Here is a 14,423-nt window from a genome sequence, read left to right as displayed (position 1 = left end):
TCATTTTCTCTATGAGCCTGTGAAAATCAAGTGCACCTTAAGTAATGCAGAAGACAAACAAAACTGCTATTTTGACTCCTGCCTGGTGCAGACTGGATCAAAATAAATAAAATCCTTGTCAAATACATAAAGGAGAGATTGATTTACATTGCTGGGCACAATAAAAATGACTCGATATGCTCTAACTGTGCTCACACACAGTAAATCAAACACTCCTTAGGTATTTGTTTTGTGTATGTCTGTGGGGGGGCTCTCCATCCCACAAAGTTGTCTCTTCTTTTGTAACATTGGTTGCTCTGATGTTTTTTTTTAGCCACTGAGTGGATTTAAAATACTAAACCGCTATTCAGTAGTTTGTGCAATTTTCAACACATCTCTTTCTAGGATGGACAGTAAATTTATGATAATATGTGGTGCAGTCAACACACATTTGACTCATCCTAGTGTTGAAAATGGCACTCCATTTAAAGAGTGAGGAGCCCTTGATGGGCATCCATTGCGGATCTGTAATCCGTGCAGCGAGTGAGCACTTTGTACAAGGAGAGAGCAACTTTATGGCATGAAAAGCACCTTGTATGTACCAAAAATATCCATGCATGTGTGTGTGTGTGTATGCTCGCACACACGACTTCGGGTGTGTCTGCGTACATTCACGCGCGCAACACTCAAACACACACACTCAAAGCTGACGTGTGTGTGTTTTACGTTCTCTATATTGGGTTGTTATTGTTTCGTGGCAGTGTTGGGTGCTGCTGCGCAGAGAGTGGAGGCTGAGGAGGAGGAGGAGGGGGAGGTGCTGGATAGACACAGATGTCTGTTGGCCCTGGCAGCGCTGCGACACGCCAAGTGGTTCCAGGTCGGCACCCACTCACTTCCTGTCTTCGTGCCCGATGCTTATTGTAGCCTGACGACTCACCCAGAGAGAATAGTCAGATAGAACTATACTGCCTGTTATGCACACCCAGGGAGTGTAAATGTACTGATTTTACTAAAATAGTAAAATTGAATGTGTATGTTAGAACAAATGCAAATGCACTAATGTTTTCTTTTGTCCTCTAATTTGCATTTTCAGTTTGCAGGATGTTGTTTTGCAACATCATGGCAAAAAAAGCCACTTTATACATACCTGCTCCAAAAGTTTAGTGTAGAGCTGGAAAAGGGTGAGATTAAAAGTTTTTTGTAAAAAAGTATCGTAGGGCTACAAAAGCAATGGTTGATACTTGTTTTTCTTTTTGGCAATTATGTGAACCTGCCTGCTCCGTACAACATGTCAGTGCTTCCCTTCAATTCTCCTTCCATACCCCTTCCCATCTATCTCCCGACTCATTTACCTTATTGGCAAAAAGAAAGAAGAGGAAACAAAAGAAAATAGTGGTAGCCTGTGTATATTCTAGAGACAAACACAAAACACAAAGAAAAAATAATAATAATGAGAAATAATAATTAACATATATGTTCAGTAAACTAATTCAACATCTTTCGCGACACAGAGTTTTAGAAAGATCCAGTCACTTCCTTTTGACTGTGGCTTTGTGATTTTCTGCAGGCGGTAGTCTGTATGTGTTTGAACAAATACCACTGCTCCTATACTCAGTTTGTTCCCTTTTCTCCTCTCCTTTAATCTTCCTCTTTGCCTCCCTCTGTCTTTCCCTTCCACCATCTCAGGCTCGAGTGAATGGACTCAAGTCCTGCGTTATCGTTCTCAGGATATTAAGGGATATGTGCAATAGACATCCCATCTGGGAACCTCTGAAGGGATGGGTGAGTGTTGTGCTCGCCTTGTTGCTCCTGTGTTCAATTACTTATCATCTGTAAATCACGTGTTTTATGCTAAAAACTAGGCAATGTATATAAATGAAACAGGTTACAAATGGAGCTACTTGTGTAGATGGTTTAAATACACTCACTGGATACTTTAATAAGTACACCTTGCTAATGCCAGGTTGGACCCCCTTTTTCATTCAGAACTGATTTAAGTCTTCATGGCAAGGTGCTGGAAACATTTCTCAGAGATATCAGTGCATACTGTATGACAGCGTATTGGGGTCACATAAAGAAAAAAATGTTAGTGTTCATTTTGAGAATAAAGTTGAAATAATATTTTGAGAAAAAAGTCAAAATGCAGCGATTAAAGCTGTTGTTTGAAGTCAAAGAACTGCCACAGCTGCTACACCCTCTACAATTATGCCTTTTGTAGATACGCTATTGACATTGCACTTCACACTCAGTCTTAGTGACATGAAAACTGTTTCTCTTTTAGCACATAAGCACAATGTGGTGATAAATGTTGAAACGATGGTGCAGAAAGCTACATCTAGTCAGAAGGAAAAACTGGGGGATAAAGTTGTTTCACAAATTCATCTACGTGAGGCATTTTGTAACGCTTATATCAGCCCTAGCAGTTGTTTCACTTAAATCTCTACATTTTGACAATAACAATATTTTGAGTTTAATCTGGAAATTTTGACTTTATTCTCCACATTAACAATAATAGTTTTGTTTCTTAATGTGACCTTCATGCTCCTTCATAATACATCACACAATAGCAGCAGATTTGTCGGCCACACTTTTTTCTTATGTTCTGTGGTCTAATTTTTGGAGATCCCATACAAACTATAGCCTCAGTTTTCTGTTCTTACCTAACAAGGGTGGCATCGGGTTCCTGCGGCTGGAGCCCATCTGCTCCAAAATTCAGAGTGTTGTGCATTCAGAGACACTTTTGTGCATATCTCAGTTGTAAAAATTGGTTATTTTGCATTCCCTTTCTATCAGCTTAAAGCAGTCCGACCATTCTCCTCTGACATCAACAAGCCCAGCCAAGCCCATTTCTTTAAAGTTTACAGATGGTTGTGTGGAGAAACCCCAGTAGATCATCATTTTCTGAAATACTTAGACCAGTCCGTCTAGCATCACCAACCATGCCACATTCACAATCACCTAAATCAACCTTCTTCCCCATGCTCAGTTTGAACTCGATCAGGTCTTCCTGACCACGTCTACATGCCGAATGCACTGAGTTGCCATGTAACTAATTCGAAATTTCTGTTGAACGGGTGTACGTAGCAGCAAAGTGGTCAGTGAATGTACCTTTTAATGACATATCACCCACATTTCTCTATTATTGCATGCTTATCTGTTTTTATGTCAACTTTTTTCACAGCCCTTGGAGCTTATCTGTGAGAAAGCCATTGCCACCTGCAACAGACCCCTTGGGGCAGGAGAAGCGCTGCGCAGAGTCATGGAGTGTCTGGCCTCAGGCATACTGCTCCCAGGTACTTGGTGTGGTGTATTCATGAAGGAATTTGGCTACATTCACACTGCAGGCGAAAGCGCATCAAATCACTTTGAGCGTTCACACTAGAGCGCGTTTGCTGTCGCATTTTATTTGTAGTGTGAACGAGCATACAAAAAAATCGGATTTGATCAAAAAATTGGAGTTGAACGTAGCCTTAGTGACTGCAAAGATTTGAGTAGATGAGGATGTATTTTCATACAGTTTTCTGGCATTTCTTACCAGGAGAGCTAAATAAAGTTCTTAATGTGGGTAGATGAGGAGATATATCACAGCTCTGCTTGACACATTTTTGAGCAGTTTTTAAGAGAGGTCAAGACATTATAAATGACCCAGCAGAGCACAGCTGTCTGAGGCAGGTCATCATTATTATTATGGAAGCATCTTAATTAGAGCTAGCTTAATGGCTTCTTTGCAAAGTGTTCTGCATCACTGGGTAAAATTGTCTTTGAATAAAGCTAATTTACTTTGGATCAAAAACCAGTGTTCTCCTCTCGGACTGGTGCTTTTCAAGTGCCTGCTTTGAAGGACTGAAAGGAGCTATTTAAAAGTGGAAGAGTGGAAGTTTAACAAACTGCAAATAAAAAATAACCCATTTTAATTCAAAGGGAAATGTATGCCACACTAGTAGGAGAATGTTTATTTACCTACAAGATGTTTTTCTCCATTCATTTTAATTCTCAAGATTTTCACTGTCTCTTTTAAAGTCAAGCCCAATTAAATGCTGCTGAGCTGCACCGTCGGCACAGAAAGTGACAATGACTGACTTAGCATGTCTGTGTGTCACTTCCCCCAGGAGGCCCAGGTTTACACGACCCGTGTGAGAAAGAGCCAACAAACACACTCGCCAGCATGACTGACCAGCAGGCTGAGGACATTACCTTCAGTGCACAGGTACACACGTACAATGTAGTTTAACTATGGCATTGCTATCACCCAGTGCTTCTTGCCCTGAGCTGGCAGTGTGTGGGAATCACTCAGCAATATGCCCATTAGCAAGACAGGAAGACCTCATTGCTGCCCCAACCACTCATTCTGCGAGCACACACACACACACACACACACTTACATTCAGTCACCAGAAAGAGCTGTGTGGTGCCGCATTTTAATGATTGGTGTGGGAAGCTATTGCCATTGCAAGCCATAAATCCATCTCTGACACCTCGAGGACAGTATTTATGCGCGTGTGGTATTTGTGTGTGTGTGTGTGTGCGTGTGCCGTCATGTCCTTTGACACACACACTTGAGCGAGCAGGGCAGCCTCTGAGCCTCGTGGCTTAGTGAATCTTGCCGTCCATTTCCTTTTGAAGGCAGCCTGGACGAGGCTGGAATGTCAATGGGGATAATTGCATTGGAGCAGATACAAGAGCAGATAGGAGAGAGGGAGCTGTTCTGTCAATGAGCTGCACCAGGTGTCATTAATATCTGAGACACTCTACCCCCCTAATAGATTTATATTAGCAGAGTCTCTATGTGCCATTTGGTTATCTGTTTGTGTAGAATAGGGATGCATGTAAGACACTGAGCATGATAAGTTAACATAAAGACAAATGAGTCATTATGGTTGAATTTGGGTACAGTTTTGGTGCTTTGTGGTGCAAGATAAGAAAGTGTTTTGAGTTTTTTTTTTTAAAATTGTATATTTAGAAGTTTGCCCATGCATTATCCAGCTTTATACTCCTATGTATTGCAGATTCACTTAAGTACAAAATGTCCATTGTTGTTTAAGTTAATTTGTGTTGTGACAAATTAACTTAAAGAACTGTTGTTACTCCTCATCGGAACAGTTCTTCTGTCTCAGATATTCAGGATATAGCAAACAGCACAGACAGTGAGTTATCACAGAGTAAAGAGTGAAGGAGCTTCTTACATGTGTTTATCGACTCTAGGCTATACATAAGTTAAACATTGTAGGATATTTTGACTCTCTTTACTTAGACTTAAAGAGTACCGTATTTCCCGGACTACAAAGCGCACCTAAATATTAGCCGCACAAGCTAAAATCAGGGGAAAATCCTGTTTTGTGCATACATTAGCCGCACCTGACCAAAAGCCGCAGGTGTTTCAATGTTGACTTATCATATGTAAGAGAATATGCACAAAGGGAATTGTCAGGAAAGAGATGGCTGTTTGGAGACATCACTTTTATTAATATTTTGAAAAACAAGTTATGGGTACATATTTGCACATGTAGTACATAACAATAACCTACAGCACACCAGAACAATAGATTCGGCCTACCTTTTAGGCTCAGGTGCAGCGACACGGCTTTAACAAGAAGAAAAGTCAGTCATTCACCATCTTTCTCTTCTTCCTACGCACTAAAACCACCAAAGTCCTCTTCTCCAGTGTCGGATACAAACAGGCTCATGATGGCTTCGTCATCCACTCTTCTTCTCTCCTTCGTTGTCACTTTCAAAACCAAGTCGAACACCCTCAGAAGGGCCGTGGCGGTGTCCTCCTCTCCATCATGCAGCAGTCCAGCCCTTCAAAATCCGTTGGTGATCGTGGATGTTTTCACACTTTTCCACGCTGTCAGAATCCACCGGTGGAGTTGGGCATAACTTGCTTTTTGGGCATAACTTGCAAGTTTATCGCCGCTCATCATCCACGACTCCCGCTGAACGCGTAGCGCTACTTTGAAGTTTGTTTTTCGCGCTACTTCGTACGGCACTACGTTGCCTGGCGGACGGACATGTGACTAACATACCACTCTTGAACCCCGATCCTTCCGCCAGGCAACGTAGTGCCGTACAACAGCGGAACACACAAAACAAATCGTCTTACGATATCACAAAAATCACGGACAATCCATAGAAAAGCCGCACCTGACTAAAAGCCGCAGGGTTCAAAGCTTGTGCAAAAAGTAGCGGCTTATAGCCCGACATTTACGGTAACTCCACCAGTTGCATCCTTTTTAATGTTTTATACTGTTTTTAAAATAATTTAATAATGTTTTATAATGCTAGTAAACATCTTGAATACTGCACGCTGTGCCTCTGTTGACATCAAATCTGTCTTGGTTCAAATGCGTTTCTCAGCTTTCATCATCTTTCTTTTTGTGTATGGTGCGTGATTTGTGTTCAACAGCATGCTCTCAGGCTCATGGCGTTCGGACAGATCTACAAGGTGTTAGAGATGGAGCCTCTTCCCTCAAATAAACCATCGCAGAAATATCCGTGGTCTGATAAAGAAGGTGTGTACCTTTTTTTATTCCCCATTGCTGCTCTGCCTGCCCGTCCAGTTCTAGATCAGACAAGGCCTTGGCTGTCTTCTCACACTTGTCATGACCTTTCTGGGTGGATTATGTGTTTTCTATGCACTTCTGTAGCACTGCCAGCATCATCAGAAAGGCTGACATATTAATCATAATAAAACTAGCTTCAGTGATGTAGGTATGTTATATACATTTTTTTCTCAGTTTTTTTATTGACCCTGTCTCCAGTGCCACACTAAGGATTTTAGCTTTAGTGAAATTGCTTTAGGTTGTGCATGCTTTCTGCAGGAAAAAGAGAGACTCACAGAAATCTCATAAGATCTTGAGCTGGCACATAGCCAAAGTGACTTTCGTGGAAAATCGAAAATCGGCCTTTTGAAATTTTGATGCTGACATGGAAAAAGCATTTATGGATTAAGGTGCACGTAGGGCACGATCTGGTATGTCTTCCTCATTGTTTGACTGTTTGCTGGTCTGCCTGTCGGCTCTGTTTATCTTCTCTGTGTGTTCATCCGTCCTGTGCTTGTTCTCTTGTATCGTTTGTTCTCTGTGACATTGCCTTTGTGTGTTTTTGTCATACACAATTGCCACATGTGTAAGTCGACATAAACATCTCTTGTATTTAGTGATTGATTAGTAATTCTCTCTGTGTTTATCTGTGTCTCTTGATTTTAGGGTTAGGTTTGAAGAGGCCATATGATGATGGAGCAATGGATGACAAGGACCTCATCAAGAAGATGAAGAGGAATCTAAGAAAAGGTACAAGGAGGAAGACAAATCTAATATTGTAGTCTGCTTGTTATATTTTAAAGCCTAACAGTGTATATGATTCAAAGTATGTTATATTAGAAAATGTTCTTTCATCATTCGATTTTCATGATTTTATCTACTGAGAAGCTTCGCTTATCTTCACCTTGTCTCTCTTTTATTGCTCCCTTCCTCTCTTTTTATTCCTCTGAGACACATCGATGCTATTGATTGTTAACATTTTAGTAGGCCACCCAACCATTCCTAGTATTTTCTTTGTACAAGGAGAAGAGGAACCATAGCTAATCGAGGCAAAGAGGGATTTCTATATATTGGCAAAAAGGAGGAAAGTGATTAAAGGCACCTTTATTCCTCATAAAAAAAACTTGGCAGAATACTGAAAAACATTACAAATTACCCTGATTTTTCTCTACTCTGTCCAATTTCAGCTTTTATAACTTTTGCATTACAGTTTTTAAATGTACCCTAGCTTTATGTCTTACTATTATTCTCTCTTACCTGTTTTTGGCCTTAGTCCTGGACAGTAAAGCCATAGACTCCAACCAACCAATGAACGCCCTGATGCGGCTGAACCAGATCCGGCCAGGGCTGCAGTACCGCCTGCTGTCCCAGTCAGGGCCGGTTCATGCTCCAGTCTTCACCATGTCTGTGGACCTAGATGGAACAGTTTACGAAGCCTCTGGATCCTCTAAGAAGACTGCAAAGCTTCACGTTGCAGTCAAGGTAAGCTTGATTTCTGTGTTTGATTACATTTGTGTCTTTATGTTTTTTAAACATGGTTGGTTAGAAATGTAGCCTCACAGCAAGAAGGTTCTGAGTTCAACTTGCTGGCTGCTGTCTTTCTCTTTAGCAGTTGCATGGCCACAGGTGTGAATGTGAGTGCGGGGGATGTCTGTATCTCTATATGTCAGGGGTGCCCAATCCCGGTCCTCGAGAGCTACCGTCCTGCAGCTTTTAGATGCATCCCTACTCCAACACAGCTGAATCAAATGAATGGCTTGTTATCAGGCCTTTGCCAAACACGATGGCATGCTGAAGAGGTAATCAAACCATTTGATTCAGCTGTGTTGGAGTAGGGATGCATCTAAAAGCTGCAGGACGGTAGCTCTCGAGGACCGGGATTGGGCACCCCTGCTATATGTTAACCCTGTGGCAGACTGGCATTGTGTCTAAGGTGCAGCCCTCCTCCCACCACATGACAGCTGGAATAGGCTCCACTAGGAAGAAAATGGATGGATAAAATAACATATAGAGAACAGTAAAAATAGTCTTAATAATTTCTAATGCCTCTCGCGGTTGCTGTGACTTAATGTCTGACATAAGCATTCACTTGGACTCAAGGATGAACTGGCTAAAGGTCACTGTGACCTCAAAATTGCCACTCAACAACACCTTTGCCATTATTCAGTGCCATAACTGAGGAGCAGAAGATTTAGATGGTGAACACATTTTACATTTGATCAAATGCTGAAATAGTGACACTAATTTTTGGGGACCACCTATTCAAGTCTTCAGGCCACATGCCATATGAGTCTGGACGAGCACGGATTTAAACTCCAACTTGACAGGTTGGCAGTAGCCTGAGGCCTCAAGGTGGTAATTTCAGTTGGCTCCCTGAAAAATTTCATAAGTTCCAGCTGACGCCAAACCTGTATGGCTACAAATATGTTTTTGCCTACCTATACCTGCTGATGTGTTTGTGTGTGCGAGGAAAGTTGGAGGTGGGCAAATCCATGTAATCCCAAAGTGGTTGTGAACAAAGAGGCTCTCCAGAGCACCGAGCTGGGATAAGCCGCTGTCCGCTCCATTCCCATAAAAGGCTCTTTCTCCCCACCTCTCCTTCTTTTCTGTTCTCCTTCTTGCTCACTTCCTTTCTCTCATGTGCTCATCTTTTGATCTCTCTTTCTCGCCTTCATTTTCTTTACCTCCTGCTCTCTCACATATACTCTTACTATAGGGGCTGGTTGAGCAGCTGTGACACAATCAACGTCCTTCCCTCCCTTCTTCTCTCCCTGTCTGTGTGCTGCTGTCTTGTCAAGGACTTACATTAAAGTGATATGATACTCAAATCAGCTAACCATTGTACAGCTGAGCCATTAATACTGCAGTATTCCTGCCTCAAGAAGAGATATTGGTTGAAATAGATTCTCAGCATGCTTCTTTAATTCAATCTTTTTTGCCTGATTACACTAATGCAGTCTTCTCAGAATGAAGTGATCTGACGTAAAGGAACATAAGTGAGTTCATCAGAAATCATGTTCATATTGCAAAAGCAATGTAAGATTGTTTGATTAGTCACTTTAAAGGTTTTATTTTTTATTTCGTTGCTTTAATGCATATTAGCCCTTTTAGGTGTCTTTGCCTGCCTTTTTCCTTCCTTTCCTACCTTTATTTTTACTTCCTTGCCTTCGATCTCAAGGTTCTCCAGGCAATGGGCTACCCGACTGGATTTGACTCAGACCTGGACCCCATGAGTTCAGACGAGAAGTCGGACAGTGAGGGGAAGAGCGAGACCTCCTCGCACACTAGCAATAACCCAACACACTCCTCGGACAGTTCCAACACGCTTGAGGTAGGGAATGAGAAGTGTGTGTCAACAAATGAAAGCACACGCTTAGTTCAAATGCTTTTTTTTTAATCTGGTAAAATTTGATTTGAGCTACTGAAGCATAATAGGAGGTCAGTGTGGTTTAACATGAAACGCACCTAAATCACTGACATTTTCATACCATGCGTCATCTCCCATGTTAACTGTCATATTTGTTATTTTATAAATAAATGAACCCACTTTTAAATTAAGTTACTTTAATACCTTTTCACTCTCCAGGTGCGAACTCAGGGTCCCATACTGACAGCGAGTGGAAAGAATCCTGTCATGGAGCTAAACGAGAAGAGAAGAGGCCTCAAATATGAGCTCATCTCTGAGAGTGGAGGCAGCCACGACAAACGCTTTGTTATGGAGGTGAGAGAAAAATGTTTTTGTTACGGATCTTGTCAAAAGCAAAAGTTTAAAAAAAGAAGTTGCCTTTGAACATTGCCTGCTTTTTCAGTCCTTTTCAGTCAGTCCAGTTTTATAAATCCATATATAGTTATATCTATATATATGCACTAGCCTTATGGCATATGGGTTGTCTGCTCAACCCAGTAAGGAATGCCGGTGTCCCAGGTCAGGCTGTGTTAAAAAAATGTGCTCATACCAAATATTGGCATTCATCTTGTTAGATTTGTAAAAATTCAGTTTTTACCATATATATTATATTTCTATTTGTGTTTGCACATTTCAATAAATCAGTGCACTTATTTCCTATCAAAATACATGTATAAAGAAATGAGGTCTCAAGCCTTGTGCACAGTATTGTACACAACCAGAAACAGGCTCATCACCCGGCAGAGTCAGTGGGGTGGTTTGTTTTCCGACATGCCTGGTTGCTCCATCGCTCTGCTGATTGATTAGCAGGCCTGCTTGACAGCAGGGCATCCTTAAACAAGCCGTCCTGTTCAGCAAGACTCGCAGACTGACTCACTGAGGACTTCAAAAAACGTTGCCTTTGGCCCACATTGTGTGATTTTTAGCTCTAACAGATTTGTACTATAAAAAGTGTGAATACCCATAGAAAGACCTACATCAATAAAATAAGAGAGAATTAATTGTTTATAAATCACTACAGGTCTAAAATGTAGTATGTTTCTTTTGTTTTTCCCTAAGCATAAAACACATTTCTGTGAATATTTGTGTGCATGTTAGGTGGAGGTCGACGGGCAGAAATTTCGTGGGGCAGGCCCCAACAAAAAGGTAGCAAAGGCCAGCGCTGCCCTAGCAGCTCTGGAAAAACTCTTCTCTGGTCCCAACGCAGCTGCAAACAAGAAGAAGAAGATATTGCCTCAAGTAAGGAGAGACACACTTATGCAGCACAACCCTGACACAGAAGTCCCCAATTAACTCTGTAGCATGTGCATTTACACTGAAACAACAATAAACTATTAAACCAGTCTTTCTGTCCTATTTTGCATTACTGTTATACTCTTTCTGATCAAAAAGCAGTTGGAGAGTTTGCCCAATGTGTCCCTCTATCAGTAATCAATAACACTTTGTTTAGACTGATTTAACAAGTTTAACAGATCAGTACTTTTATGAGATCACCCCTCTTCCGCTTATGTTGTCAATAACGCTATTTCCCATATAGATCTGTAAAAAATGAGACCCAAGTGCATTAGAACATTGTCAGTGTTACATGCATGTTTGATTTGATATGTTCTTGCAGTGCCGCTGCATTCATGCGGTTCAAACACACATTTTTCTAGCTTTATGGCCAGCTTCTGATCTTGGCATTGTGATTGTTAATATGTGTACTCTGTGCCTGTGTTCAGACCAAAGGAGCCCTGGCAGCAGCAGCAGCAGCCTCAGCAGTAGCAGCTCAGGTTGCCAGAGGAAGAGGAAGAGCGGCCCTAGCAAGAGGAGCCTTCGTCAGTGCAGCTGCACCTGGATATGTCACTCCAGGTAGTGAAGGGATTTTGTGTCTTGTTATGTGACAAAAGAAAAAGTCACCAGTTTGCAACGCTGTAAATGTTGCATTTGTTGTTTTTAGATATAAATCAATAATACACAGCTAGCACAGTTAACCACTTAACATTTTGCATCATAATCTTCATTTTTCTTCTTCGAAAAATGCACATCAAATTATACTGGACATGGTTTTTAACTCAAATCTCTGTTCCCAAGCTTGCCGATATCCCATTTTACCACTGTACAGAATTTCTTGGCTAAACTGTATTTTATATTATATTTTTTATTTGACATGACAGTTTCTGCAGATCTGGCATTTTCTTTTTTTCTTGGCCTTAAAATTCTGACATTTTCCTCTGCTTTAGGCCGCTTACTTATTTTCCTGTGGTTAAAAAAACCCATGCATTTCCCTGTAGCTGTATTGCAAAATATCACAAATACCCTACAGTCACCTATAGAAAAGGGGATAGCAGTAATTTGTTGAGAGCAGATAAACTGTGTAGCATAAAAACCACTGCAAGATTTATCTTCATTATGCTTGAGGAGTACAGCATCTACTTAGGTCTCATACTTTAAACCCATAGCTGTCTGCTAGAATCTGCTAGAAAGTGGCCAAAATAGTCATCTGAAGTTACACAAAAGCTGAAACGTGTGTTAGTTTTGGATTTAACAAGTGCAGAATTGAATTAGACCTTGTAACCTCTTTCCCAACAGGCTTTGGGACACCGTATGGCTACAGCCCTGCTGCAGCAGCTGCTCCTGCGTACGGTACGTGCCTCTTCGCGTCCACTCCTCATCAGCTCAAGCCTCCTTTTTCCACCTGTAACCTCCCTCCATCTCTCACTCTCTCACTCTCTCTTTTTCTCTCTCTCGCTCTCTCTCTCTCTCTAGCCATTTGTGGGTAAATTAATGAATCTTCAGTAGGTTTACACTTACAGCCCTTGTCCTCGACTGCTTTTTATATCCATTGCTTCTCTTTTCGCAAAATGATTTTAAAATCTTGACCCCCTTTAAGATCCAAGTTTTAGCGTTAAACATTTAATCTCTTTGTTGTCTTTCTACAATCAGATCTGTGCTTTGGCTAATTGTCCACTCAGTCCGTATGTGTTAATCTGCCTGTTGCCTCTTACACTCTCATCTCTTATTGTTGGACTGCTGCTCTATCAGCACAGAGTGCTGTCGTCTGTTTCCGGCTTTCATCTAAAATCATCCAAAAAACAATCCTGATTGTGTTTATATCAACACATCTTCCGGCATTGCCTTCAAATAGTTTAAATGCAAAAGAGTAGAAAAAAAAATATTTGAATAGTTACCTTGTTTCTTGACTTTTATTAACCTTTTATTAACCTGAGCCCTGTTCGTAGAGCCATCATCCGCATTTCTGTTTAGATTAGCAGAAGGAATAGAACGAGTTCCAATTTTTTTTTCCCAGTACTTTTAAGATACACACCAGCTTTCCATCAGTAGGACTGCTGCTACACTGTTTTCTTGTTCTCAGGACATAATATATACTTGACCTTCAATAGCATAGGTATTGGCGAAAAACCCACTCCATACACATATTTACCTTAACAGAGCGAGTCCTGTGCAGTGGGACTTTACATGTAGTACTAGGAGGCCTCGTCGTCCATCTTACAGCCTAGTTTGAAAGGGTCTTATGTGCTAGAAGAAACTACCTTGAGGGCCCCAGGCAGATTTGTAACAACCCCCTGAGAACCCAACATCCCTGAAAATGAAATCCACCTCAGTTATACAGTATGTTTATGAAAGCTGGAACCCAGTGTTAGTTCTCAGGCAGTTTCAACTGGGTTTTTTTACATATTAGTGCAACACCTTTCCTTGCTAAAATAGTCTGCCTTCGCTGGCGTTTTCAAATAGTTATTGTTTACCAAAACAATACATCAGTAGCTGGCCTCATACTAAGCAACTGAAAAACAGTAGTGCATAACTAGGCTATTAAATGCCCTGCATGTTCTGTGGAAGCATATAAATTGCTTCGTACTGTGTGCACCTTTGACCCGTTACTCATCCGAACATGTCACGTATCTGGCTTGTATAACTAGTCCTGACCTTGAACTTACTCTGCACCTTCCCACAAGTAAGTAGGAAGTTCAGTGGAGATTAAAAATATGCATTGAACTAGATAAAAAATATAGACACGAAATGTTTCATCCACACAATTTGCAACAGCACAACGTTTGATATCTCTCTTTAGTGTTTTGGTCTCTATCTCTGCACGTGTATTCTTGGACCCTGAAAAAAAATAGCTCTGCAAGAATAACAGGTAAAAAAATAAAAAGCAACTTTTGGCTGCTCACTTATTCGCAGGGGGTCGCCACAGCAGGTAGCTCTGCGTGTTTGATTTGGCAGATTTTTACGCCGGATGACCTTCCTGACGCAACCCCAAAGTCACTTGTGTCTCCTCGCTGTTCAAAAATATTTCCCTTCTAACAGGCCTTGATGCAGCCTGATAGTGTAGCTCCACTCAATCTAAGGCCACACTTACTTTAGGCTATCTATCTTCTGATTATTCCATAAGCTGTTAGATTTATTACTACAGTGTCAGTTACGGAACAATGCGAGCACCAGCTTCTGTTTCATTACCTATTTTTCAGGTGATTCTTTCTCTTTATTTTACCCCT

General features: G+C 41.2%; 1 protein-coding gene across 3 annotated transcripts in view; it reads left to right on the top strand.

Moving 5' to 3' along the window:
* Positions 1-14,423, top strand: part of strbp (spermatid perinuclear RNA binding protein) — a 108,615-nt gene that overhangs the window by 84,010 nt on the left and 10,182 nt on the right. For all 3 annotated transcript variants that reach the window (XM_004538305.5, XM_004538304.5, XM_004538306.6), the window contains exons 7-18: positions 741-856; positions 1,666-1,761; positions 3,161-3,272; positions 4,089-4,186; positions 6,383-6,488; positions 7,185-7,268; positions 7,792-8,000; positions 9,697-9,849; positions 10,105-10,239; positions 11,023-11,163; positions 11,646-11,775; positions 12,496-12,549. In XM_004538305.5, coding sequence (XP_004538362.3) covers positions 741-856; positions 1,666-1,761; positions 3,161-3,272; positions 4,089-4,186; positions 6,383-6,488; positions 7,185-7,268; positions 7,792-8,000; positions 9,697-9,849; positions 10,105-10,239; positions 11,023-11,163; positions 11,646-11,775; positions 12,496-12,549 — 1,434 coding nt within the window. The remainder of the gene's footprint in view (positions 1-740; positions 857-1,665; positions 1,762-3,160; positions 3,273-4,088; positions 4,187-6,382; positions 6,489-7,184; positions 7,269-7,791; positions 8,001-9,696; positions 9,850-10,104; positions 10,240-11,022; positions 11,164-11,645; positions 11,776-12,495; positions 12,550-14,423) is intronic.

This window comes from Maylandia zebra, linkage group LG7, assembly GCF_041146795.1.
Source record: "Maylandia zebra isolate NMK-2024a linkage group LG7, Mzebra_GT3a, whole genome shotgun sequence".
NCBI classification, from domain to species: domain Eukaryota; kingdom Metazoa; phylum Chordata; class Actinopteri; order Cichliformes; family Cichlidae; genus Maylandia; species Maylandia zebra.
The sequence above is the reverse complement of the archived record's forward strand: the minus strand, read 5'-3'. Positions and strand labels throughout refer to the sequence as shown.